The 27,826-nt window shown below is 40.1% G+C and overlaps 1 protein-coding gene and 1 long non-coding RNA gene across 2 annotated transcripts in view; one reads left to right on the top strand and one right to left on the bottom strand.

Annotated features, from left to right (window-relative positions):
* Nucleotides 1–786: 786 nt before the first annotated feature.
* Nucleotides 787–2,837, top strand: LOC144017023 (uncharacterized). The gene is made up of 4 exons (XR_013283058.1): nt 787–1,250; nt 1,685–1,860; nt 2,400–2,548; nt 2,653–2,837. It is a non-coding gene; the product is annotated as an uncharacterized LOC144017023 (long non-coding RNA).
* Nucleotides 2,838–17,535: 14,698 nt separating this feature from the next.
* LOC144017102 (cell migration-inducing and hyaluronan-binding protein-like) overlaps nt 17,536–27,826 on the bottom strand; it is a 276,493-nt gene continuing 266,202 nt past the window's right edge. The window contains exons 16-21 of the mRNA XM_077518355.1: nt 25,159–25,368; nt 22,611–22,816; nt 18,339–18,408; nt 17,936–18,064; nt 17,670–17,751; nt 17,536–17,573 (exon numbers count right to left, since the gene is read on the bottom strand). Of these exons, the coding sequence (XP_077374481.1) occupies nt 17,536–17,573; nt 17,670–17,751; nt 17,936–18,064; nt 18,339–18,408; nt 22,611–22,816; nt 25,159–25,368 (735 nt within the window). The remainder of the gene's footprint in view (nt 17,574–17,669; nt 17,752–17,935; nt 18,065–18,338; nt 18,409–22,610; nt 22,817–25,158; nt 25,369–27,826) is intronic.

Below are 27,826 nucleotides of genomic sequence, written 5' to 3'. Positions count from 1 at the left end.
TATATATACATATATATATATATATATACATATATATGTGTGTGTGTATATATATATATATATATATATATATATATATATATATATATATATATATATATATATATATATATATATATATATATATATGTGTGTGTGTATAAATATATATATATAAATATATATATATATATATATATATATATATATGTGTGTGTGTGTGTGTGTGTGTGTGTGTGTGTGTGTGTATATACATATACATATACATATATATATATAATATATATATATATATATATATATATATATATATATATATGAAGACCTGAGACAACAACTGGGCAAAACATTTTGACTTTTCGTAAAACAAAATGACGGGGGCGGGGCATCAAAAATTGCCTTAAAATTTCATTTGTCCAGAAAGAGCAAATGCTTAATAACTCCCATGTTCAAGCTCCAAAAAATCTCAAACTTCTCATGAAACTTAATAGTCACGGCCTGAAAACATATATATGATAAAATTCAGTTATACATATAGCGCCACCGAGTGGTGACAATAAATGTAATACTTTATGTTTTTAGCTACTGTGCCAATCTCGTTAAAGGAATCCAGTTGAAAATTAGTCAGAAAAGCCTTAAGATGTTGATCATACCCCACACCGAATATTGTAACTTTTTGTCAAAGGGCGTGGCCACTACGATGCCGCAAAGTCAGATAATTTTTTGTGACAACAAAAGCTGCTTTAATTTGGCCCAGATGATCTTATCTTCTCAAAATTTCACACATATGAGAGTCCAGCCCTTAAAGGCCAAATGTGAAGTAAGGTTGGCCAACCATGTTTTTGAGTAATACCAATGGCTAAACCATTGTCAGCATATTTTCGTTGTTTTTTTTAACGCAACCCTTTCAGGTTCTTAGTTTAACCCATAGCAACGCCCTTGACAACGAAAATGCTTTTCTTCGACAATCTTCGGAAATTTTCGGAAATGACGTCACACCGGGAAGTTGCGAGAGAAGTCGGCCATTGAACTGCATTGTTTGCATTGCTACTCGGTAAGATGACTCGACGATGTGTGGCGATGTATTGTTCTCAAGCTAAAGAAAAGTTGTACGAGTGGCCAAAAGATAACAGGGCACGTAAATGGACAACTTTCGTTCGCGCGAAGCGAATGAATTTCACGCCATCGTCGAAGAGTGTTCTGTGTTACAAACACTTCGAAGATGCCTGCTTCCTCAACCAGTCTGCTTATGATAAAGGATTTGCAAAAAAGTAAGTGATTACAATTATTTTGAAAACACGTGGAATTTTTGGATAGATCACTGATGACTTTGACAAAGCAGAGCTTCCAACAGTTGTGGAATGAACAGTAGAAGCTAGCGACGTTAACCGAAAGCTAACGTCTCGGTGCTTTTCATATCAACGATGAGTAATAATGGCAGTGAGACAAATTGTTCTGGAAGTAAATTTCAATAGGTTGGCAGCATTGCTTTGTTGATGAAAGAACATAACACGTCCTTTTGAAAAACTGCCAATCATATGTCAATTGTACTGCATTTTATGAGTCATTAAATAATTAAATATTTGGTAAGGCAGGGTTAGATGAAATGTGATAGTATTTTTTTTAATTATATATTTAAATGCTGGTTGGTTTTATAGGTTTTATGAGCGAAGCATATTTTTAGTGTCTCCTTATGTTTCTGCAGGTTATTGCTCAATGCAACTGCTGTCCCAACAATTCACTTGCCTCCACAAGACCAGCAGCAGATTCAAAATCCACCTGCCCAGCGTGCAGCAGCAGCTAACCGAGAAAGGAAGCGAGCCGTAGCTGAGGCTATCACCTCTGCAGCTGCCTCTGAACAAGAAATGGCTGATTACGAGGGTCAGTTATTGCAGGATGAATCCTGTTCTAACAGCGAAGATGATGAAGTTATGCCACCACAAAATGTGGATAAAAGTAAGTTAGGTGGAGTTGTTTTAGTCACTATGTACTTGCATGATTCAAATGTGTTGGATGGCCGTGATACAGACATTGAAATGGTGGTCACTGAAACAATGACTGCCATTAGTGATAATCATATACATACGTTGATTATAAAACATGTTTATCTTTTCAATTTGCTCCTCTAGATGGTGCTCATGGCTTAAACATAACAGCTAGTGCAATGGAAATTTATTAAATTTCCACTGCATCTGTTCAACCAAAAATGCCATCTCAAAGAATCAATAAAAAAAAAAAAAATATATATATATATATATATATATATATATATATATATATATATATATATATAATGTGCTTCAAGTGTGATTTGTCCATGACTAGTAGAACATAAGGATGAAATGTAGAACTTTGAGATATAAAGCTATTTCATCACAATGTGACAATTTGTTAATAAGGCAATTTTTGTTCAATTCCAGAATCATTCTCGCTGCTATGCATTATAATGAAAATGCTGGGAGACCACAGAAAGTGACGAAGGAAGGAATACACTCCTACTGCATCGTTTATCCCAAATATAAGAGTGGTGGCTATTCTCTGAGAAAGATATTGGTGGATGCAACTTATGGTAAGTTATGAAACAAAAACAATTCCAGGCAGATGCATTACTTAGTGTAAGTATGTATGTCGCCCAAATATTTATCATCCCAATTTTTTTTTCTTTTTTTGCAGACTATGTGAATGACTGCCTTTCAGAGGTGATGAAACTGATTGACATTCCAAATAAGTACAGAACCGGTGATGTGGTCGTCGACCCACAATTTCTTACAGCAGCAGTGAACAGACCGGAAAAATCAAATGTTATTGCTGAGCACCATACGAGATTCCTCAGAAAATAAAGAATCACATCCCTTGTATTAAGTTGTCCTCATTTGTTTATTTTTATTATGATGTAACTAGTCCAAATCACAGTTCTGGAACATTTCTCTGTGAAACACGAAACCCTTTGAATAAAGCTGACTCCTCTTCTCCTGGCGGTGGAAAATGTGCCCTGATAACAAGACACTGCACATGCTGGAAGGACAACACGGTTGTCCAGACCAAGAAACTTCCAGCACCAGCGCACAAATTGTCTGTAGGCAATATGTCTATACTTGGCATCCTGTGGCCCATCAAATGCCTTGCCTCTGTACTGTTGCTTGTAGGTCATCCATGCTACCTGTAATCCATATGGGTCCAGGCACACAGCATTGAATCCAGGATGATCAGTGATGCAGTCCAGTACCTGATTGAAGTGTTCCTCTCCTTGTAGACGTACAGTCACTACTTTTTGAATTTCATGGCAGCAAACACATTCTACAGCTGTAGGCATTTGCTGGCAATTACCACAAGTACACCTGAAATAAAAAAAATAAAAATAAATAGTAAAATACTGAGCGATGACACCATGAACAGAAATGTTATTGAACAAGTGTATTGCTATACCAATCAGTCAATAATTCTGTTTATGAAAACATTTGTTTCAAAATATACAAGTACGTGGACTGAATCATGTACAAAAGTAAGAAATAGTCATTGATAAATCTCTCAAGTACAAGTAAAAAAAAAACTGCTGAAAAGAATACTCAAGTACTGAGTAACTGCTTGAACATAAAGTCCGATTTATTTATTTTTTTTTAAAAACGTCAGACAAAAATATAAAATTATGTCCAAATGCTGGCATCTTCAAATAAAATAAAAAAAATACCACTGCCTACATATATCTTACCAATCTTGTAATCTCGACGAGTCTTGTCTCCATTCCATGTCAGGTCGTCTGGGCGCACTATCAGCATCCTGATTAGCATCTGGCTCGTACATGTAAGGTCCAACGTATAAAATACCAACCTCCTCCTCTTCCTCCAACTCTTCAAAAACTTGGTTCTCCTCATTTTCGCTCAAACTATCGCTGATATCGCTGTCTGAATCGACGTTTGAGTGGCTTTCTATAGCGTCTGCATGGAGCGCTGCCATCGCTGTTCCCGGTGTGACGTATCACTTCCGGGTTTGTCGCCCGACAAGCTCAAACTTCGTAAAAGCGATTATTTCGTCAAATATATAACATATAAATTATTTTTTCATACTTTATTTGTTGGACAGTGTTTCAATGCTTCTATTGTGACCCTATATGGTATTTCATGAAATTACTTCACATTTGGTCTTTAAGATATCTACAAACTTAGAGTTCATCTTTCTGATAGCGCCACCGACTGGCAATTTTTTTTCTTACATTTTTTCTTCAACGTTTTTCTGCACGTTAGCTGGACCTACCTCATATTTGCTCAGATGAGGGTTTTGCCCTTCATGAGGTCACAACACGAAGTTTGTGAGTTTTCGCGAATCGCTGTGGCCGTGGCTAAGCGCTGTTTGCCAAGAAAACAATGCCAATTTTGAGGGCCTAAACTGGAAAAGAAACACATGAAACTTGGCACACACATCTGACCTGGCAAAATGAGAAATATTTTATCGTGGATTGTGCTATTTTTACAAAAATGATTCAGTAGCGCCCCCTAGAAAATTTTAAAGACGCAGCCTCGGTTGTACGTTTAAGCAAGATATACTTAAATTTTTCGGTGTATGAAAAGCCCAAGACCTACAAAAACGTCTCTTAGACCCATATGCTAAAATGAACAGGAAGTGAGCTACGAATTTTTGAATGTCCCGTTTTTGACAATTTTTGCACATTTACAGGGGGCAGACTTTTGCCCACTTCTCCCACACGTTTCATCCGACTGACTTCAGACTTGTCCTGGACCATGTCAAGACCTGAGCCAACGACAGGGGAAAAAACCTTGACTTTTCGAAATACTATATGATGAGGGAGGGGCATCAATTTTTGTGTTTTGTAATGAAAAAGGAAATGCTTAATAACTCCCCGGTACATGCTCCAAAAAATCCCAAACTTGACATGTATGTTTATAGTCAAGGCCTGAAGGTATCTCTATGACAACATTCAGTTATAAATACAGTGCCACCTAGCCCTTGCGGGAAATAACCCCCCAAATATCCCACATATGGTATTTTGTACAAAATTTGTAAACAAATTGTAAATGTGATAATTAAGTCATTCTTTTACATTCCACCACTCAAAATGTTCATTGGCGTTAGACTTATCCAAACATATGTACTTTTTTATTTTGTTTTATTTGTTTTTTATAGCCTCACTGGACAATAAAAGCAACATTGTGCAATGAGTACGAGCGAAATATGTGTATATATACTTTTACAAAACATACCAATCAGGGTAACTCATTGTCTAAAAATAAAAAAGGATGCTGATTTTTTCAGAGGTTGACATTCACAAAAACCCATTGAGCTTGACACACTCAGCACACCTGGCAAAAAAGAAAATCCACATGTAAAGCTTTATTATGCCATTTTCAAAGAAATTCTGCTTCCATAGTGATTCCCATTTTTTAATGTAAAAAATAGCATCCGAGCTCAATAGCTTCTAGGTCATGTGACCTGTGGACTCAAAATCAGTGTGGGATAGTAGTGCCGGGCCTGCCACATGAGATACGCCTCTTGTTTTTCAATTTTACATCTTTCAATTTTTTCTATGAATTTTTATATGCAAAAATGAGCATTTCAGCTCAATAGCTTCCAGATCATGTGACCAATTTTCTCAAAATCAGTGTGGGATAGTAGTGCCGGGCCTGCCACATGAGATACGCTTCTTGTTTTTCGATTTTACATGTTTCAATTTTTTCTATTCATTTTTTAATGTAAAAATTAGCATCCGAGCTCCATAGCTTCCAGTTCATGTGACCAACTTTCTCAAAATCAGTGTGGGATAGTAGTGCCAGGCCTGCCGCATGAGATACGCCTCTTGTTTTTCGATTTTACATCTTTCAATTTTTTCTATTCATTTTTTAATGTAAAAATTAGCATCCGAGCTCAATAGCTTCCAGGTCATGTGACCAATTTTCTCATAATCAGTGTGGGATAGTAGTGCCAGGCCTGCCGCATGAGATACGCCTCTTGTTTTTCGATTTTACATCTTTCAATTTGTTCTATGATTTTTTTAATGTAAAAAATAGCGTCCGAGCTCAATAGCTTCTAGGTCATGTGACCTGTGGACTCAAAATCAGTGTGGGATAGTAGTGCCGGGCCTGCCGCATGAGATACGCCTCTTGTTTTTCGATTTTACATCTTTCAATTTTTTCTATTCATTTTTATATGAAAAAATTAACAACCGAGCTCAATAGCTTCCAGGTCATGTGACCAATTTTCTCAAAATCAGTGTGGGAAAGTAGTGCCAGGCCTGCCGCATGAGATACGCCTCTTGTTTTTCGATTTTACATCTTTCAATTTTTTCTATGAATTTTTTGATGTAAAAAATAGCAACCGAGCTCAATAGCTTCCAGGTCATGTGACCAATTTTCTCAAAATCAGTGTGGGATAGTAGTGCCAGGCCTGCCGCATGAGATACGCCTCTTGTTTTTCGATGTTATATCTTTCAATTTTTTCTATGAATTTTTATATGCAAAAATTAGCATCCGAGCTCAATAGCTTCCAGGTCATGTGACCAATTTTCTCAAAATCAGTATGGGATAGTAGTGCCGGGCCTGCCGCATGAGATACGCCTCTTGTTTTTCGATTTTATATCTTTCAATTTTTTCTATGATTTTTTTGATGTAAAAAATAGCGCCCGAGCTCAATAGCTTCTAGGTCATGTGACCTGTGGACTCAAAATCAGTGTGGGATAGTAGTGCCAGGCCTGCCGCATGAGATACGCCTCTTGTTTTTCGATTTTACATCTTTCAATTTTTTCTATTCATTTTTTAATGTAAAAATTAGCATCCGAGCTCAATAGCTTCCAGGTCATGTGACCAATTTTCTCAAAATCAGTGTGGGATAGTAGTGCCAGGCCTGCCGCATGAGATACGCCTCTTGTTTTTCGATTTTACATCTTTCAATTTTTTCTATGAATTTTTTGATGTAAAAAATAGCAACCGAGCTCAATAGCTTCCAGGTCATGTGACCAATTTTCTCAAAATCAGTGTGGGATAGTAGTGCCAGGCCTGCCGCATGAGATACGCCTCTTGTTTTTCGATTTTACGTCTTTACATTTTTTCTATGAATTTTTATATGCAAAAATTAGCATCCGAGCTCAATAGCTTCCAGGTCATGTGACCAATTTTCTCAAAATCAGTATGGGATAGTAGTGCCGGGCCTGCCACATGAGATACGCCTCTTGTTTTTCGATTTTACATCTTTAAATTTTTTCTATGATTTTTTTTATGTAAAAAATAGCGTCCGAGCTCAATAGCTTCTAGGTCATGTGACCTGTGGACTCAAAATTAGAGTGGGATAGTAGTGCCAGGCCTGCCGCATGAGATACGCCTCTTGTTTTTCGATTTTACATCTTTCAATTTTTTCTATGAATTTTTTGATGTAAAAAATAGCAACCGAGCTCAATAGCTTCCAGGTTATGTGACCAATTTTCTCAAAATCAGTGTGGGATAGTAGTGCCGGGCCTGCCGCATGAGATACGCCTCTTGTTTTTCGATGTTATATCTTTCAATTTTTTCTATTCATTTTTTAATGTAAAAATTTGCATCCGAGCTCAATAGCTTCCAGGTCATGTGACCAATTTTCTCATAATCAGTGTGGGATAGTAGTGCCAGGCCTGCCGCATGAGATACGCCTCTTGTTTTTCGATTTTACATCTTTCAATTTTTTCTATGATTTTTTTAATGTAAAAAATAGCGTCCGAGCTCAATAGCTTCTAGGTCATGTGACCTGTGGACTCAAAATCAGTGTGGGATAGTAGTGCCGGGCCTGCCGCATGAGATACGCCTCTTGTTTTTCGATTTTACATCTTTCAATTTTTTCTATTCATTTTTATATGAAAAAATTAGCAACCGAGCTCAATAGCTTCCAGGTCATGTGACCAATTTTCTCAAAATCAGTGTGGGAAAGTAGTGCCAGGCCTGCCGCATGAGATACGCCTCTTGTTTTTCGATTTTACATCTTTCAATTTTTTCCATGAATTTTTTGATGTAAAAAATAGCAACCGAGCTCAATAGCTTCCAGGTCATGTGACCAATTTTCTCAAAATCAGTGTGGGATAGTAGTGCCAGGCCTGCCGCATGAGATACGCCTCTTGTTTTTCGATGTTATATCTTTCAATTTTTTCTATGAATTTTTATATGCAAAAATTAGCATCCGAGCTCAATAGCTTCCAGGTCATGTGACCAATTTTCTCAAAATCAGTATGGGATAGTAGTGCCGGGCCTGCCGCATGAGATACGCCTCTTGTTTTTCGATTTTATATCTTTCAATTTTTTCTATGATTTTTTTTATGTAAAAAATAGCGTCCGAGCTCAATAGCTTCTAGGTCATGTGACCTGTGGACTCAAAATCAGTGTGGGATAGTAGTGCCAGGCCTGCCGCATGAGATACGCCTCTTGTTTTTCGATTTTACATCTTCAATTTTTTCTATTCATTTTTTAATGTAAAAATTAGCATCCGAGCTCAATAGCTTCCAGGTCATGTGACCAATTTTCTCAAAATCAGTGTGGGATAGTAGTGCCAGGCCTGCCGCATGAGATACGCCTCTTGTTTTTCGATTTTACATCTTTCAATTTTTTCTATGAATTTTTTGATGTAAAAAATAGCAACCGAGCTCAATAGCTTCCAGGTCATGTGACCAATTTTCTCAAAATCAGTGTGGGATAGTAGTGCCAGGCCTGCCGCATGAGATACGCCTCTTGTTTTTCGATTTTACGTCTTTAAATTTTTTCTATGAATTTTTATATGCAAAAATTAGCATCCGAGCTCAATAGCTTCCAGGTCATGTGACCAATTTTCTCAAAATCAGTATGGGATAGTAGTGCCGGGCCTGCCACATGAGATACGCCTCTTGTTTTTCGATTTTACATCTTTAAATTTTTTCTATGATTTTTTTTATGTAAAAAATAGCGTCCGAGCTCAATAGCTTCTAGGTCATGTGACCTGTGGACTCAAAATTAGAGTGGGATAGTAGTGCCAGGCCTGCCGCATGAGATACGCCTCTTGTTTTTCGATTTTACATCTTTCAATTTTTTCTATGAATTTTTTGATGTAAAAAATAGCAACCGAGCTCAATAGCTTCCAGGTTATGTGACCAATTTTCTCAAAATCAGTGTGGGATAGTAGTGCCGGGCCTGCCGCATGAGATACGCCTCTTGTTTTTCGATGTTATATCTTTCAATTTTTTCTATTCATTTTTTAATGTAAAAATTAGCATCCGAGCTCAATAGCTTCCAGGTCATGTGACCAATTTTCTCAAAATCAGTATGGGATAGTAGTGCTGGGCCTGCCGCATGAGATACGCCTCTTGTTTTTCGATTTTACATCTTTCAATTTTTTCTATGATTTTTTTGATGTAAAAAATAGCGTCCGAGCTCAATAGCTTCTAGGTCATGTGACCTGTGGACTCAAAATCAGTGTGGGATAGTAGTGCCAGGCCTGCCGCATGAGATACGCCTCTTGTTTTTCGATTTTACATCTTTCAATTTTTTCTATTCATTTTTTAATGTAAAAATTAGCATCCGAGCTCAATAGCTTCCAGGTCATGTGACCAATTTTCTCAAAATCAGTGTGGGATAGTAGTGCCAGGCCTGCCGCATGAGATACGCCTCTTGTTTTTCGATTTTACATCTTTCAATTTTTTCTATGAATTTTTTGATGTAAAAAATAGCAACCGAGCTCAATAGCTTCCAGGTCATGTGACCAATTTTCTCAAAATCAGTGTGGGATAGTAGTGCCAGGCCTGCCGCATGAGATACGCCTCTTGTTTTTCGATTTTACGTCTTTAAATTTTTTCTATGAATTTTTATATGCAAAAATTAGCATCCGAGCTCAATAGCTTCCAGGTCATGTGACCAATTTTCTCAAAATCAGTATGGGATAGTAGTGCCGGGCCTCCCACATGAGATACGACTCTTGTTTTTCGATTTTACATCTTTAAATTTTTTCTATGATTTTTTTTATGTAAAAAATAGCGTCCGAGCTCAATAGCTTCTAGGTCATGTGACCTGTGGACTCAAAATTAGAGTGGGATAGTAGTGCCAGGCCTGCCGCATGAGATACGCCTCTTGTTTTTCGATTTTACATCTTTCAATTTTTTCTATGAATTTTTTGATGTAAAAAATAGCAACCGAGCTCAATAGCTTCCAGGTTATGTGACCAATTTTCTCAAAATCCGTGTGGGATAGTAGTGCCAGGCCTGCCGCATGAGATACGCCTCTTGTTTTTCGATTTTACGTCTTTAAATTTTTTCTATGAATTTTTATATGCAAAAATTAGCATCCGAGCTCAATAGCTTCCAGGTCATGTGAACAATTTTCTCAAAATCAGTGTGGGATAGTAGTGCCAGGCCTCCCGCATGAGATACGCCTCTTGTTTTTCGATTTTACATCTTTCAATTTTTTCTATTCATTTTTTAATGTAAAAATTAGCATCCGAGCTCAATAGCTTCCAGGTCATGTGACCAATTTTCTCAAAATCAGTGTGGGATAGTAGTGCCGGGCCTGCCGCATGAGATACGCCTCTTGTTTTTCGATTTTACATCTTTCAATTTTTTCTATTCATTTTTTAATGTAAAAATTAGCATCCGAGCTCAATAGCTTCCAGGTCATGTGACCAATTTTCTCAAAATCAGTATGGGATAGTCGTGCCGGGCCTGCCGCATGAGATACGCCTCTTGTTTTTCGATTTTACATCTTTCAAATTTTTTCTATGATTTTTTGATGTAAAAAATGGCGTCCGAGCTCAATAGCTTCTAGGTCATGTGACCTGTGGACTCAAAATCAGTGTGGGATAGTAGTGCCAGGCCTCCCGCATGAGATACGCCTCTTGTTTTTCGATTTTACATCTTTCAATTTTTTCTATTCATTTTTTAATGTAAAAATTAGCATCCGAGCTCAATAGCTTCCAGGTCATGTGACCAATTTTCTCAAAATCAGTGTGGGATAGTAGTGCCAGGCCTGCCGCATGAGATACGCCTCTTGTTTTTCGATTTTACGTCTTTAAATTTTTTCTATGAATTTTTATATGCAAAAATTAGCATCCGAGCTCAATAGCTTCCAGGTCATGTGAACAATTTTCTCAAAATCAGTGTGGGATAGTAGTGCCAGGCCTCCCGCATGAGATACGCCTCTTGTTTTTCGATTTTACATCTTTCAATTTTTTCTATTCATTTTTTAATGTAAAAATTAGCATCCGAGCTCAATAGCTTCCAGGTCATGTGACCAATTTTCTCAAAATCAGTGTGGGATAGTAGTGCCGGGCCTGCCGCATGAGATACGCCTCTTGTTTTTCGATTTTACATCTTTCAATTTTTTCTATTCATTTTTTAATGTAAAAATTAGCATCCGAGCTCAATAGCTTCCAGGTCATGTGACCAATTTTCTCAAAATCAGTATGGGATAGTCGTGCCGGGCCTGCCGCATGAGATACGCCTCTTGTTTTTCGATTTTACATCTTTCAAATTTTTTCTATGATTTTTTGATGTAAAAAATGGCGTCCGAGCTCAATAGCTTCTAGGTCATGTGACCTGTGGACTCAAAATCAGTGTGGGATAGTAGTGCCAGGCCTGCCGCATGAGATACGCCTCTTTTTTTTCGATTTTACATCTTTCAATTTTTTCTATTCATTTTTTAATGTAAAAATTAGCATCCGAGCTCAATAGTTTCCAGGTCATGTGACCAATTTTCTCAAAATCAGTGTGGGATAGTAGTGCCAGGCCTGCCGCATGAGATACGCCTCTTGTTTTTCGATTTTACATCTTTCAATTTTTTCTATGAATTTTTTTATGTAAAAAATTAGCATCCGAGCTCAATAGCTTCCAGGTCATGTGACCAATTTTCTCAAAATCAGTATGGGATAGTAGTGCCGGGCCTGCCGCATGAGATACGCCTCTTGTTTTTCGATTTTACATCTTTCAATTTTTTCTATGATTTTTTTGATGTGAAAAATAGCGTCCGAGCTCAATAGCTTCTTGGTCATGTGACCTGTGGACTCAAAATCAGTGTGGGATAGTAGTGCCAGGCCTGCCGCATGAGATACGCCTCTTGTTTTTCGATTTTACATCTTTCAATTTTTTCTATTCATTTTTATTTGCAAAAATGAGCATTTCAGCTCAATAGCTTCCAGGTCATGTAACCAATTTTCTCAAAATCAGTGTGGGATAGTAGTGTCAGGCCTCCCGCATGAGATACGCCTCTTGTTTTTTGATTTTAGATCTTTCAACTTTTTCTATGAATTTTTATATGCAAAAATGAGCATCTGAGCTCAGTAGCTTCCAGGTCATGTGACCTATTGACCCTAAATCATTGCTGCATCATTGTGGCATGTCTGATTGACGATGCACACCTCTTGATTTTTCATTTTAATTATTTTTTTTGTAAATATTAGCAGTTTAGCTTTTTAGCTTCTAGGTCATGCCACGTCTGTCTGACAAACCTCTTTCTTTTTTCTCAATTTCAACCATTCCTTCGTTTTAAATTAACTTAATATTGTACATATCAATATTATTTCCCAATATCACCCCACAAGAGTGCATTCCCAGTGAAATGTGAATTGGTGCTGTTATAGTGAAGCATCTTTTAAACTGTTAATAATAAAAAATAATAATAATGAAGCCTTTTTAAACTGTTAATAATAAAAAATAATAATAACAATATTAATAGTAAAAACAAACAAACAAACAAACAAAAAACATTTTAAACTGTGTTGAATTCTATTTTATTTTTGGAAACTGATCTTTTATTTTGACAACAGGATGTCGTACTCCATGCTAGCGGATGTAGTTCTCCGTGCCAGCGCCCCTTCGCGCAGTCTACCGTAAATCTTAGAAAAGGGCGAACAGGTTGACTGCGTAAAAAGAAAAGGCGTAACCCGGAGCGTATCCTCGTCTAGACGGCTTTCCACACGACAGCTCCCGGAGCGTACAGTCGGCCCGAGGCGGAGCGTGTCCAGTCGGCTTTCCCACACGACAGCTCCCGGAGCGTATAGTTGGCCCGGAGCGGAGCGTGTCGAGGCGGCTCTCCCGCACCGTAGAGGCGGCTTCCTGGAAGCGGCTTTCCCCGACGCGAATGTCTGTCGAATATCGAATATCCAACCTAAAACTAACTTCACCGCAGTAGGAGAATAATCTCTTCTTTCGCGACCAAGATGACGTGGCTTTGCGATTCAAGCCGTGTTTGTGAGGGGGGCTATTCTGTCACGGACCGGTGAGTGGAAAAATGGAAAAACTTTGCCTACGTTACCGTGAAACGCTAAGCTAACTCCCAGTGAAATGTGTTTGACTCGACAAAACGGCCACCACGACGCCGCAGCGAACTGGTCGTGCACATTTGTGTTATTCATATACGGTTGTGAATGTTTATAAGCAATCGTGGTATTCACGGCAGGCCAAGAATTTTCGTTCCGAGTGTTCACGGCAAAATAAAGCTCGCAGGAGATTTGCCGGTCGCAGCAAAATAAATAACTGCTGACTAATAGAAAGTGACAGTCACACAATCAAGCAGCTGCCAAGCGCTACACGAGGGAGCGAACTAAATGACAATATTACAAGCATTTCTGTAACATTATTGTCGTGTTTACCTTTGTCTATATGTGACGCGCTGAATCCATGTTATTGCTCCGGTATCCATGAACCGTGGCTTCGATTTGGCCGTCCCATTCACTCGGCAGTCATGCCGCTGTACTGATCCATGAGTGTTTAAAAGTCCAGGTGTATCTTTGCAGCTTTTACAGACTTTTTGAGGGTCGTGTGAGCATTTTAGCAGTTCAACTCACCAACCAAGTTTGGCAGTAATAACGTGTATGGTGGCTTGGTGACTCCGATTCAAAGTCGTGCTCTCTTCCTCTCCCAAATGTTTAGAAGAGCCTGTAGCTCTGTCCTCTTATCCATTCGCTTTTCCTCCATTATAAAATAGTGCAACCAATGAGGATATAATCTTAACTAATAAATATTGTATATACTGTACGAGTGTACATGTACACTTGCAGTAAAAGAACTGTATGCGCAGTTAGGCTAATGGCGGCTGTGCAACACACCTCCAAATTCAAACAAACAATCAGACCAGACAGGAGTCATTTAAAAAATAAATAAATAAATATTACTCTGTCCGCCTTCTTCTCACTGAAGTTCGCAACACACACTGTGCGGCGGCATAAAAGGTCCGTGTGAAACATGGACGGCGATGGCGCAAACATGGGTCCGGGCGGAGCGTCGACTTAAATTTTTCCAGTCGACCTATTTTTAAAGTCGACTTTTTTTCCCAGCCCTACTTCCAATCAAAGTCAGAGGTAGGCCCATCCGCCTACGTAGATCCTCCTCAATTTTGGTAAGCAGCGGGACATTATTTAATTTATACCAATTTTTTAGGTTACTGTCCACAATTATTCCCAGATATTTCAGACCATAAGCAGGCCATCCAAATGGAGTAGTACCTTTAAGTACAGAATAATCAAAGTCCGTCAGTGGAAGGATTTCACTCTTCTCCAAATTTACCTTATAACCTGAAATATTACCATACATGTTCAGTACAGTTTGCAGTCTGGAAAGAGAGTCACTAGGGTCTTTAAGATATAAAATAATGTCATCCGCTAGGAGATTAATTTTGTGAACCGTTTGGTCCACTTTCAATTCCTTTATGTTGTTATCTTTCCTAATCGTTTCAGCCAAGGGTTCGATTGCTAAGACAAACAGCGCAGGAGACAAAGGGCATCCTTGTCGACTTGACCGGTTTAAAGAAAACGCGGAAGAAACCTGTCCGTTAGTGCTTATTTTCGCCTGTGGTTTGTGGTAGAGAGTCCCTACCCACCGAATAAATGATGGACCAAATCCAAATTTAGCCAGCACTTTAAATTCTAATCTATCGAAGGATTTTTCCGCATCTAAAGCCAAGGCTATGCTTGGTTCCTTATCAGATTTAGCAGAATGGATAATGATGAAGAGCCGACACAGGTTATTAGCTGAGGAACGTTTTGGAATGAAGCCACTCTGGTCTGGATTTATTAAATGAGGCAAATATTGACTGAGTCTGTTAGCTAGGGCTTTAGATAACAATTTATAATCTGCATTCAATAAGGAAATTGGCCGATATGAGGAACATTTCAGCGGATCTTTATTTTTTTTTTTAACCACAGTAATTATAGCCATTAAAAATGATTCAGGAAGTGCTTGGGTTTTAGAGGCTAGCTTAATAACTTCCATGAGAAGTGGAAGGAGTAAATCTTTGAATGCCCTGTAGAATTCTGGGGGAAATCCATCCTCCCCCGGTGACCTGTCCGCCTGCAACGAACCCAATGCTTCCTCTAGTTCTTTGAATGAAAAGGGCAAGTCAAGCTCATCCTGTTCCTCTTGGCTAAGTTTAGGCAGTTCGATAGCAGATAACTTGACACCTTGAGAAATATGTCTTGAATAAACATATCATCATCATAATTTGGTGCATACAAATTTAGGAAAGTCCAAGTTTCTGAATATATTTGACAGTTCAGTAAAACACATCTTCCCAATGTGTCAATTACAGTTTCGCCAATTCTAACAGGGGTGTTCTTATTAATTAAAATAGCCACTCCCCTAGCCTTGGAAGTAAAAGATGCCGATATGACATGACCCACCCAATCCCTCCTCAGCTTCTTATGTTCCAGTGCCGTTAAGTGGGTCTCTTGAATAAAGGCAATATCTGTTTTCAGCTTCTTCAAATAAGTTAAAACTCTCTTACGCTTGATCGGTCCATTTAGCCCATTGACATTAAAGCTGACAAATTTAACCACTCTACTCATCAAAATTAAATAATTTCACACAGATATTGAACGTAGCAAGTGTCTCTATCAACCAACTGACATGAAAAAGAGCTGACAAAACAAAACAAAACAAACAACAGGAAAAAAACAAACAAAAAAGCAAAAAGCAAAAAACAAAAAACCCACCCACCCCGCCTTATGCCAACCAAAACATGGCATATGACAACCCATAAACATTCTAAAGGAGCTACTAAGCGAATAACTAACCACTTCTAGTTCCCTGTCCGTGACAATCTACCAACAATAATATTAACATGTAACTGCGATAATGGATTAACCAAACAAGAAAATATGAACTTTTTTTATTTCTTCTTCCCCATTTCCCCTCTCTCCTATCTCTCCTCCTTACTATTTAAAACAGAATATTCAAATCAAACGAGCTCAGCGACTAACCAAGGTAGTCCCAAATTCCAACATAGTCCTTCATAGTCCAGTTATGATGTGTATATACGGTTCTCACACATAATCACACCAAAATGTTCTCAAATGGTAATAGAATGGATCAGGTGTTCCAAAATACAAAGTCGCTCATCTATACAAAATATAATCAAGTCGATATAACATGGGGAAGGAAAGGAGAGAGAAACAATAAAAATAAATTAAATAAAAAAACAAAACAAAAACGAGTATATATTGGGGTTTACGCTCCTTGCGGTTCCGTATTCTTCCCTAGGGCCGGGTAACGCAAAGTGTGTTTTGTGCCTTCGTCACGCAATGCCTGCAACACATCCTTGAATGCGCGCCGTTGAGCCATCACCTCATTGGTGTAATCCGGGAAGATGAGCACCTTTTTTCCTTTATACTCCAATGATTTTTGTCGAGCAATGCGAAGAATTAACTCATTCTCCTGGAAGTGATGAATACATGCCAGGATGGTACGAGGCTTCACGCCGACGGCCGGCTTCGGTTGGAGGGAGCGATGTGCCCGATCAACTTTAACTGGATGCGCAAAGTGTTCCTCGCCGAGGAGTTGAGGAATCAACTTCGATATGAATTCGGTGGGTCTGCCTTCCTCTTCTTCCTCTTGTATTCCCACGATCTTCACGTTGTGCCTCCGGGAACGGGCTTCCAGGTCGAGCACCTTGTCACGAAGTCGGGCGTTGCTCTCTCCTAGCTCAGTGCATTTAGCCTCGAGCGCTAGCACGCGCGTATCCAACTCGTTAGCCGCTAGCTCTTGGCTAGCCACACGGGCTTGTAGGTCAGCCTGTGACGCAAGTGATTAAAACTTCGTTTCAAACGTGTCAAACCGTTCGTTTATGCAGCGCAGGACTGACATCTCCTTGCACAATGCCTTGCACATCTCGAAGGTTTTATCCGGAAGCCCGCCCAATGTAGCCAGAGAGTCTTCACGAGGCTCGCCTCCATCGATATTACTAGCCTTAGCTCCAGTTGCTTGGCCTTCTGTTGTTTGTCTTATTCGAAACGCTGGACTTCGGCATGTCGAATTTTAAGTCAGTTATGGTCTTTCAAATATGGCAGGGCACACACTTGCGACTTGACGTCAGAAAAACGCAGTCTAAAGATATTTTTTTAAAGTCACGGAGAGGAGCACTAACCCAACACGTCTACATTAGTCGCATGCGCAGTCGCGCCCCCTTGCCGACGGACGTTGGCCTAGAGCTGCATACGAGCACATACGCCCATACACTTTCCGACATGTGGCATTGGATTGGTGTATCGAGGCCTGGCCTAGGAGGTAAATGTTGACCGTTCTGTAACTCCCCTCAAAATAAGCGTGGAAATATACAATTAAAGCATATCTGGTTCGTTTCACTGGAAATCCAGTGTGGTGGATCCAGCTGCTTCATCTGGCACAACGCAGAAGGAGAGGGACAAGCGTTGCTAGAAAGACAACTACTAGCATTTCATCGGGTTGAGAAAAGAGAGCACTACAGAGCTTCCACTTCTTTCTGGGACTAAGGGCAAGACATTCTTCTCCTGCAGCGCCTTCCTTTTTTCTCTGAGGTACGTGTCAGTCAGCTTGCACTTTTTCAGTGGCCATGTTAAATACGTAGGTTAAAGTTTAATACTACACTACTATCTTGGTACAGTTCAACTTCAATTGTAATTCGTTAACACTTGTGCTGTATGAGACGTTCAGTCCGTTCATTCCCGAAGTTGCGAGGCGATGTGCGATGTGGATGGATTTGTTTCTTATTTTCAGACTCACCCTGTAGTTGGAATGAGCTCTGTTGTTGATGAACTGGCCCATAGGTGTGTGTTCTGTTTTTCCAGGTGAGTACAGCCCCTCAGATGGTCCAGTTGGTACATGGTGGAAGATAAACCAGAATCCTGTTTCCTAAGGTACACAAGCATAAATAAAAAGCTTTACAGACAAACTCATACTAGTGATGGGCAGTACAGTTATTTTAGGTGCATTGGATCATTAGAATCAGTTCAAAAGATTCGTTCACTGAATCGTTAAATTTTGTCTTTGATGAGGTTGCAAAAATTACAATTGGCTGATAGTCAATACAACAGTTATTAATCTGACCTGACAACATGATAACGAGTCAACATGGGGAGAGGGAGAAAAGTGGTTGAGATGGCTAAAAGTGAAAATAGAAACTCACCTCAGAGCCTGCAGCAGCACAGTTGATAAGGTTGTTATTTGGATTGGCAATCCAGAAAGTTGAAGTTGCACTAAAAAAAAAAAAAAAACAAGAGTAAGACGTGCGAAGAGGAATTGGAGAAAAAAAAAGTAACATTTTCAGTTTACTCTTTGCAACATTTTTGTCCTATGTTAAAACTGCCTGTATAACATAGCTATAGAGTATTATAAAAGTAATCTTTTCAAAAGGCATCCCTCTCTGTCCCAATATTATGCCTATAATTTGACTTTATTTTTTACTTTTATTTTTTTAATTACTATTCCGAGACGTCATGGTGCAACAGAACCAGCCTATCAGAGAATGTTGTGTTGTGTCAGTCATTTTCTGGTGCACATACATGCACTATCACACGTACTCTACCAGCTGCCACACAAAAGCTAATTGAACTTTGGTCTGCAACAAAAGTTAAAGGGACAGTAACATGAAATATCTTTTTTTTTTTTTTTTTTTTTTTTTTTTAAAGCTTTTAGCCATGTTAAAATGCTAATTCTCACCAAAAACATCAGTGAAGTGTTTTCCTTCATTCGCCCTTCTATGAGAAATTCTAGATCATTCTGCTCTCCAAGCACCAGCCCCTCCCAACCCAAGAAAACGAATGAGTGCTCACTCTATGACATCAACAGGTGCGGACTCATCCCCGCACCTTCTATGCGGACTAAACACACGGCCACTTTCTCTGAGACTTCTCTGCTCGCACGATAGTGTTAAATGTGGCTTCAGTACTGAGGACGCAAGATCGAGTCCAGGCTTCGGCCTGCCTGGGTGGAGTTTGCATGTTCTCCCTGTGCCTTGCATTACAGTAATCCAGCCGAGATGTAATGAAGGCATGGATTACCGTTTCTAAGTGCTGCAGATAGGAGATATTTTACCTTAGCCAGCTGCCTAAGATGAAAAAAGCTGGATTTGACAACAGCGGCAATTTGCCGGTCCAGTTTAAAGTCACTATCCATCTTGACACCCAAGTTTGAGGCTGTTGGCTATAGATAGTGTGCCAAGTCGGCAGGATGAGAAGAGGCGCTGGGACCAAAGACCATAACCTCTGTTTTCTTCTCATTGAAGTTAAAGAAATTTAAAGCCTTCCAGGCTTTGATTTCCTCCAGACAGGACAAAAGAGGCCTCAATGAGAAAGTGTCCTTTTTACTAAGCGGGACATAGATCTGACTGTCATCCACATAGCAGTGAAGGGAGATCCCATGTTTTCTTAGGATGGAGCCCAAGGGCAGTAAATATAGTGAGAACAGTAGGGCCCCAATACAGAACCTTGTGGAACACCATATGACAGTGGGGTGGTGCGAGACTCTGAGCACCCAAGGCGAACACAGAATGTTCTGTCAGCCAAATAGGATCGAAACCACTCAAAAGCACTACCACCAATGCCCACCTGGTGCTGTAAACGAGCAACAGAATACTGTGGTCCACTGTATCAAACGCTGCAATCAAGTCTAACAGTACGAGACATACATAGTCTCCAGTGTCATTTCCGAGAGGGTGTCATTAAAAACTCATAACAGGGCTGACTGTGCCATGCATTTTCTTAAAACCTGACTGGAAAACCTTATTTTCCTCCAAGAAGGTGCCTGGTTGCATGTGTACCACTTTTTCCAGATTTTTTTAGATAAAACGCAGTTTGGAAATGGGCCTAAAATTTTACAGCACACATTGGTCAAGACCGGATTTCTTCTGTAGTGGTTGCGCCACAGCATGTTTAAATTGTTTGGGGACAACTACAGAAGACAGGCTACTGTTGATAATTGCCAGAACTGTATTGCCGATAGTCGGAAGAACCTCTTTAAAGAAATGAGGGGGAACAGAATCACATGGGGAGCCAAATGGCTTAATCTGGTGGACATCTTCTATAGAGCTCAGGGAAATGGCTTCAAATGAATTTATCACAACCGAGCCATGGACCTGAATGGAAGGGTCAGAGGTGAAGTTAGTGGTGGTGAGTGCTCTAGCTTTGTAAATTATTAGACAGTATGCCTCGTCACTAGGGGCATGTTTTTAGGCAAGGTGCTAGCTATAGCACCGCGCTTAACCTTGTTAAAAACAACCCGAATTTCCTAGCCTCAGACGTAATTCACAAATGATTTATATAAATATTGTGAGGATAAGTGAATCTGCTAATGAATGGATGGATGGACATAGCAACCAAAAAAATTCGAAACACACCAGTCAGCACTCAGCACGAAAGTGATCCTACCTTGGAGCAGAAGCTGCTGTCATCGGTGTGGTTACCGGTGAATTGTCATCCAAAACAAATAGAGACATTCTCCAGGAACGTTTTCGTAATGAATCGGTCAACTTTTAATTCAAATTACTACATTCACACACTTGACTAAACCATGTCGAACTCGAGCGAGGGACGCCGCAAGCTCGCGGAAGAGGGCTACCCTGCTACTTCACTCAGACCACGTCGGGAATTAAAAGTTGTGACATGCACTAGTGCCTTGTGTGCAATGTAGGCTAATTTAATCTTGCATCATAAATAATAATGTAATGGTTTGATAGGGCGTGACAATGTGCAAGTACACAAATTGTTTGAACGCATTAATGGCACCATTTGCACAGAGACTTGCACTTGGGTGGGTTATTGTGGGCGATGTATGCTTAGGGGGCGCTCACAAGCCTGACAACGTAGCCACCTACAGAACTACTGTTCGACAAAACGGGCGCCCTAGCCTCCTACCACCCTGCCAGAATAGTTTTCATGTCAAGGAACATTTTCAGTCGCTCAGTGAGCCCTGGGACGCTCGAAGTGCAGTACATGTAAAATAGGGGAAAGCATGTTTCAACAAGCTGAGAAGGATGAAAAGCTAGCCCCATCACTCGTGACCAAGCCCTTCTAGAGACTTTTGCCAAGACAAAGAAAACAACTGGATAGCTCCACTCCCTTTCTGCACACCAAGACCTTGTCTTCCTAACAACAGTAGACGAGCTCTCAGCCATTTCCAGTCATTGTGCCGCACACTAAAGAACCGTCCTGAAATGGAAAAACATTTTATGGACTTTATGCAGTGGTTGTTTGACAAAGAACATGCAAAACCAGCACCAACTCTTGGGGAAGAAGATGAATGCTGGTATCTGAGCTTTTTGGGGTATATCATCCGCAAAAGCCAGGGAGCATTCGAATTGTCTTTGACTCAAGCGCTAAGTTTGAAGGGGTATCTTTAAATGACATGCTGCTTTGGGGTCCAAACATGAACAAGTCTTGTCGGAGTACTTGTCTGCTTTGGAGAGTAATCAGTAGCCATTACAGAGGATATACAACTAATGTTCCATTGTTTTCAAGTGCAAGAGGGCTACAGGAACTTCCTTAGGTTTCTTTGGTATCACAACAACTATCCAACAGAACCAGTCGTTGAGTTCAGAATGAATGTTCATGTGTTCAGCAAGAGCCCGTCTCCAGCCGTGGCAACATTTGGTCTGAGAAACGCAGCCCACAAGTCAGATTCGCAACACACTCTTCAAGCCAAGCAGTTTGTACAAATACATTTCTATGTTGACGAAGGATTGAAATCTGTTCCCACTGATTCTGAGGTACTTAAACTCCTGAAAGTCACTCACAAACTGATTGCTACTTACAACTTAAAGCTCCACAAAATAACCTCCAACAGCCCAAGCGTCATGACTGCAATCACCAAGGAAGATTGGTAAACTGGCTCAAGGATATAGACTTCAACCAGAGCTCCCACCTATGCAGAGAAGTTTAGGAATATGCTGGGACAATGGAAAAGACACTTTCACACAGACTGATAAGGCTTACACAAAAAGGGGTGTTCTGTCCACCATTAATAGCCTTTTCAACCCGTTGGGGTTCATTTGCAGTGCCAGTAAGCATCCAAGGAAGGTTACTGTTGCGGGAGCTGACAAAGGAGACCTGTGATCTGAAACAACTTGAGAAAATTCACATTCCAAGATCATACTTCTCATTTTCATTGACAAATGCAGAACATAAACAGATCTGCGTCTTCTGTGATGCATCAGTTCAAGCAACTGCAGCTGTGGCTTACATGCAAACAACCAACAAAGATGATTTGATTATTTTTGTCAGAACTGATTGATTCTGACGCACACAAGACACAAAGTAGCAGAGAAATTCCATCCATCCATTTTCTTAACCGCTTATTCCTCACTAGGGTCGCGGGTATAGAGATATTCATACTGTAAATGCATCCTCTTCTTGGTGGTTATCCCAAGAAGAGGATGCATTTACAGTTACAGCCATTCTCTTACCTGCAGTCTTGCCGGGGGTTGGCTACATATCCAGGGTATGCTCCATCAGTGATGCCACGACACATTTTACTGTCTCTGTCTGAAGGCAGTAGAGTGCCCGCTCGGACCATGAGGCCCAGGCAGTGATCAAATGTGTTTCTCTCCTCTGGACCATCCTCTGTAAAGAAACAATGGCCCAGCGTATCATAGCCCACCACGTCTTTTACCTGCAAAGGAGAACATTCCATTTTACTTTTTTTTCTTTTTTTTAAGTTACAGACAGCAAGGGAAACCGTAGGAAAAAGGATGATGGATGGATGAGTGGTATTTTCAAAACGATACGTCAATCTTCAGTAGTTGGTTGCCCAGATAGCAAAATACAATGTTACAATGTCGAATTTTGGTGAAATTGGTTATTTTTGGTTGATGTTGATAAATCTATGTTTATTCAATATTTAATTACAGCTTTTAGCGTCTTTTACAGGTGACAAAAGTAGACAAACTGGTAAGTCCTAAGGAGAACATACTGTATTTTTGAAAATTCTAGTATGACAAGTTTGTGAATTAGTACTTAAAATTATTATGTTGTAGCGTAGTGTATTAGCGTTGTTAGCATTAGCAAGGGCTAGCTTTTTTTTTATTTTTATTTTTTTACCACTGAATAAGGAGATTTATTCACCTGTTAACTTTAACTGCACATTTATCTTGTTCAAAACTCAATTAACTTTAACCGGCTGTTAATTTGATGTTAAAGTTAACACAAAGGACAGCCACTAACTTTTTAACCGTGTGGATAACTCTCAATATAAACTCTAGATGGTGTTTGTGGCTAGCGCTGATTTATATGTAACGTCAGTCACTGTGCATTGTTATGTTGTTATGTCAGGGCTGAGCTTTTCAGGGGTAAATGTGTGCTGACGACGATTTTATAACAAGTCTAATTTCTTTGTAGCGGCTGTTCATCAATTTGACTGCAAGTTGCTGGAATTCCCATACAGCAAGACTGTGAATAAGTGGCTACGTTGTGCACCACAGTGGTGGAGTACCAATGTCAGGGGCACCGTTTCCTCCCCATGAAACCTGCCCATTTGTTGTGTGTGGGGGTGTGCATGCATGTGTGCGTGTATGGGTGTGTGTTGGGGTGGTATGATCGTGCAGATGTTGGGGGAGGGGTGGGTTTGCTTTTATTGTACTATGGACGTTTTAACTGTTCAGCACCTTGTGTTGCATTTTAATGTATGAAAGGTGCATCGACAAGCGATCAAAACATTATATTGGTGTTTACAATACATTATTACGTTAGTCTACATTGCATATAAGGCACTGGCGCATGTCACAACTTTTAGTTCCCGACTCGGCGTGAGTGAAGGAGTAATGACAGCCAGTCGGTGCTCCGCGGGGGCATCACTAGATGCTCCCCTGTTCAAGTATCAAGTTCGACATGGAGTAGTGTGAATGTAGTAATTTGAATTAAAAGTAGACATTGATAGACATGATTCATTAAGAAAACGATCCTGGAGAATATCTCTGTTCGTTTGGATTATAATTCGCCGGTAACTGTACCGATGACAACAGCTTCTACTCCAAGGTAGGATGACTTCTGTTCACTTACGTGCTGAATGGTGTGTTTCGCCTTTTTTTTTGTTCTGTCCATCCGTCCATCCATTAGTAGATTCGCTTATCCTCACAATATTTATATAAGTCTTTTGTGAATTACGTTTGAGGCTAGGAAATTCAGGTCGTTTTTAAATAGCTCAGCAAGAGGCAGCGCTAGCTAGTGGCTAGGCTAAAAACACGCCCCCTAGTTACTAGGCATACTGTCTAGTAATTGCTTATTTTCATACACTTCTATTACAATTTTGACATTTGTGCTGCTTGCAAATGAAACTAAAGACCTCAATGAGGCTATTTGTGGAGAAATCTCAAAATGGACAAATAAAGTCCAACTGTCTAATATCGTCCATATCTTCAGATTGAGCCTGCCAACATGCGGACCCTTTTGCGGGAACAGGTCAGATATTTTTGCAAAGCATTTTTGTTTGTGGTCCTTTTAAATGCCTTTAATAATAATAATAATAATAATAATAATAATCAAAATATGCTTAAAATGTGTTATAGTAACTGTTATGAAAATAATAAAAGATTGTCAGTTACTTTACTGGACAACTCTAAATTTGAGTGAGGTTCTACTTATTTATTTATTTATTTTTTCAGTGGGGTGCTAAGGGGGTAGGTGTCATCCACAGCAAAATGTCAATGTCAGACAATCATTCCATTCCACCCCACCCCACTGTTGACGATTGTTTCTGAAGGGGCATTGGTCTCGGACAGTCTGATGGGCTTTATGCAGATAAAGCCCATCAGACAGCGGCTGTACAGTATATGAACAGTGAATGGCAAATTATTCATATTGCATATCCACTTAGACAAAAATTGTATTTTTTTGGAGATCCAATACTGATACCAGTGCTATTTAGTTTGTGTATCTGTGACATAAACATTGGGTGGTGGTCTAATAAATCTGTTATGTTACTGCACTGTCCTGTTTATATAGAATAGCTGAACTCACCAGAAGTCCATTGGAGCTGTGGATGGTTACACAGCGAGAGAATGAGTGGTGGATTGATAGATCACTGACATAGGTGGGGGGGTTGTAACCTCCCATCTCATCCACTTCACCATTCATATGGAAGTGGATCGGGTAGTGTCCCATTGTTTGCTGGCCCATGTGCTGCAGCTCCACACCAGATATATGTGCGGCCTTGAATCCTCGCTCTACCTAATGACAGCAGAGAATATCAGGATCAGTGAGTCTGATTTTCAACAAAAGGTATGTAACGATTATCGGCCGGTTGTAACTTTTTGCAACCTCAGTTCCAAAGGAATTGAGCTCCTGTGGCCTGAACATGCCACTGTGGGGGGTGGGGAGCACAAGAACATCCCCCACAAACAGCCACAAATGCTCTGACTGACACGCGCACGCGCACACACACACAAATCAGGACAGTAAAAGCCTTCTTAGAAACTTGACTTTCTTATTTTGCAACAGAACAATGAATTATGAAATGTTATGTTTGCCATTTGTGAAATGTTGACTCCATGAAATGTCATGAAAATGTTCCATTGCAGTGGCAGATTCTCCACTAAACTTTCATGTGTATGCACGTTTTAACAGTGTAAGCTAGGTAACATTTTATTTGAGGTATTCAATTGTACGTGTTGCATTGGTTGAATTCTGACCTTAGAATCTTAACACACATGGGATCCAGATTCAATCTGATTAGTCAACCAAAACCTTCTCTAAGCTGGTAACTTTCCACTGTGGTCTCACCGGCCCCCCTGGTGTGGAGGCCGCCGCCTTCCCAATTTAAAAGCACGCTCCCTGCGTGCTGCTCTCTTCTCCGCTGCTCTTTGGCTCCCGCTTCTTCGCTGCTCCTTGGCTCCTTCCTGGTCTCCATCGGCGCGGCTGCCCGACAAAGGGCTAGCCCAGCTAGCTTAACCTCCAGCACACGGCAACGCACAGAAGCCATCGCGTGTAGCGACAGGCGCAGCGAAACACGCTGCTTTTAGTCCCTGCAAAGGCTCAACGGATGGTGCTTTTCCCAAGCACCGAGGCCTCAACCAAGAGGGCCGCTTCCCAGCCAGCAGGTTGACCCCGTGACGCTCAGTTGGCCAGCCGGACGACCTCTCTCTCCCTCTCCTGAACTGAACCTTCTCCATTCTATCTTCAAACGGGCTTGGCGAGTCTCCATCCAGGGTCCTGCTTCTCAGACCAACCCCATCTGTAAGTGCAACTTTGCAGGCCTTTGCCCTAGTACAAATTGGTGCAAACTAGGTTGATTGTGGGTCCCATGTTGGTTTGATTTAAGAAATCTATCACCTTGGCTAAGACCGTTTCTTTTTTTCTTCTTTTCTTCTCCTTTGATTATTTTTATTATTTTAGTTCTCGTTTCATTGTCTATCATAGTAGTTAGTTTTGCTTCTTTAAATTCTAAGTAGATTATCCCACCTAGGTTAGAGAATAAACGTGCACAAAACTCAAAACCTGGTTTACTCTGTGTGTGTTTCCTCAATTTATAGTGACCTCTAAGCTGAACAAAGAACTCACAAAATTGTAGTAAGGGCACAACCTTCATTTTAATGACTGATTCAACGAGGTTCTCATCTGTTATCCTGATAAAATTATCAAAAAGAGATGTGGTGCTCCGCAGGCAAGCTCAACTTAATTTAAATATTAAGTTTGAGTCTCCTTCAATTAATGAGCCAATTGATTATTAATTTAATAATTAACAATTATTGATTTAATAATTAATTGGACCGATTTCCCTTACAGGTATGTTTGTTAAAAAGCAGTTCAGCCTAAGTTCAGTAAGCGGAGTGAGTTTTTGAGCAAGGAGAAGGGGACATGAGAAGAGAATTTGAGGGATGTGATGATGAAGACAGTAAGTAGAGCTTTGTAAGACAATCAGACTAAAACAACTGGAGCAATACACTGTAACTGTCACTGTAACAAAAAAAGGCCATTTCACATGGCCATGTGTCATAATTATGTAAGTGCAATAGAAAATACTGTGCACAAAAGCATGTTTTGTGCGTACTCATGGGCATATTCAGGGTTCAAGGTTTACGTCGCGTTTGCGCGACGCTAACCGGTAAAAATGGAGCAATCCGGGAGCGCCTAATTCACTAAACACGCGCAGATGGGGAAATCCGTCACTAAGTGCGCTAACAACCAGATTGCGTCACAGTGCGCCGGTGTTATTTGCGCATATTTAAATTAGGTAATTTGCATACATTTGACGCAAAATATGCCCACCCCAATGCAAATGAGACTCATTGATATGCAGCGTCTTAATTCACTAACGTCAGCGCAAATAGCAACATGGAGTTTGCGTGACACAAATAACGTTTTTGGAAAGCATTTATAAACCTGCCGCAACCTCGATCCCGGGATCATGACAGCAGTTCATGCCATTTGCGGCACAACATGCACGGCCCTCTCTGATCACACAGGGAGGAGGGACACATAACGTAACCCGGGCTTATCGGCAATGGCGGGGAGGCATTTTACGATAATTTTTACGTGCCAGATGCATACTGTACGCCCACACCAACCTCTGAAAATATATTTTTAATAAACGACCGCACCAATAATTTGTACTTTATGAATGAATGAAGTCGTTGTCGTCCTCTCTGCTCTGTACAGCTGAATGGCACTATAAATGCCAACTCTCGGT

This window comes from Festucalex cinctus, chromosome 4 (genome assembly GCF_051991245.1).
Source record: "Festucalex cinctus isolate MCC-2025b chromosome 4, RoL_Fcin_1.0, whole genome shotgun sequence".
NCBI lineage: Eukaryota > Metazoa > Chordata > Actinopteri > Syngnathiformes > Syngnathidae > Festucalex > Festucalex cinctus.
This window is presented reverse-complemented; position numbering and strand designations above follow the sequence as displayed.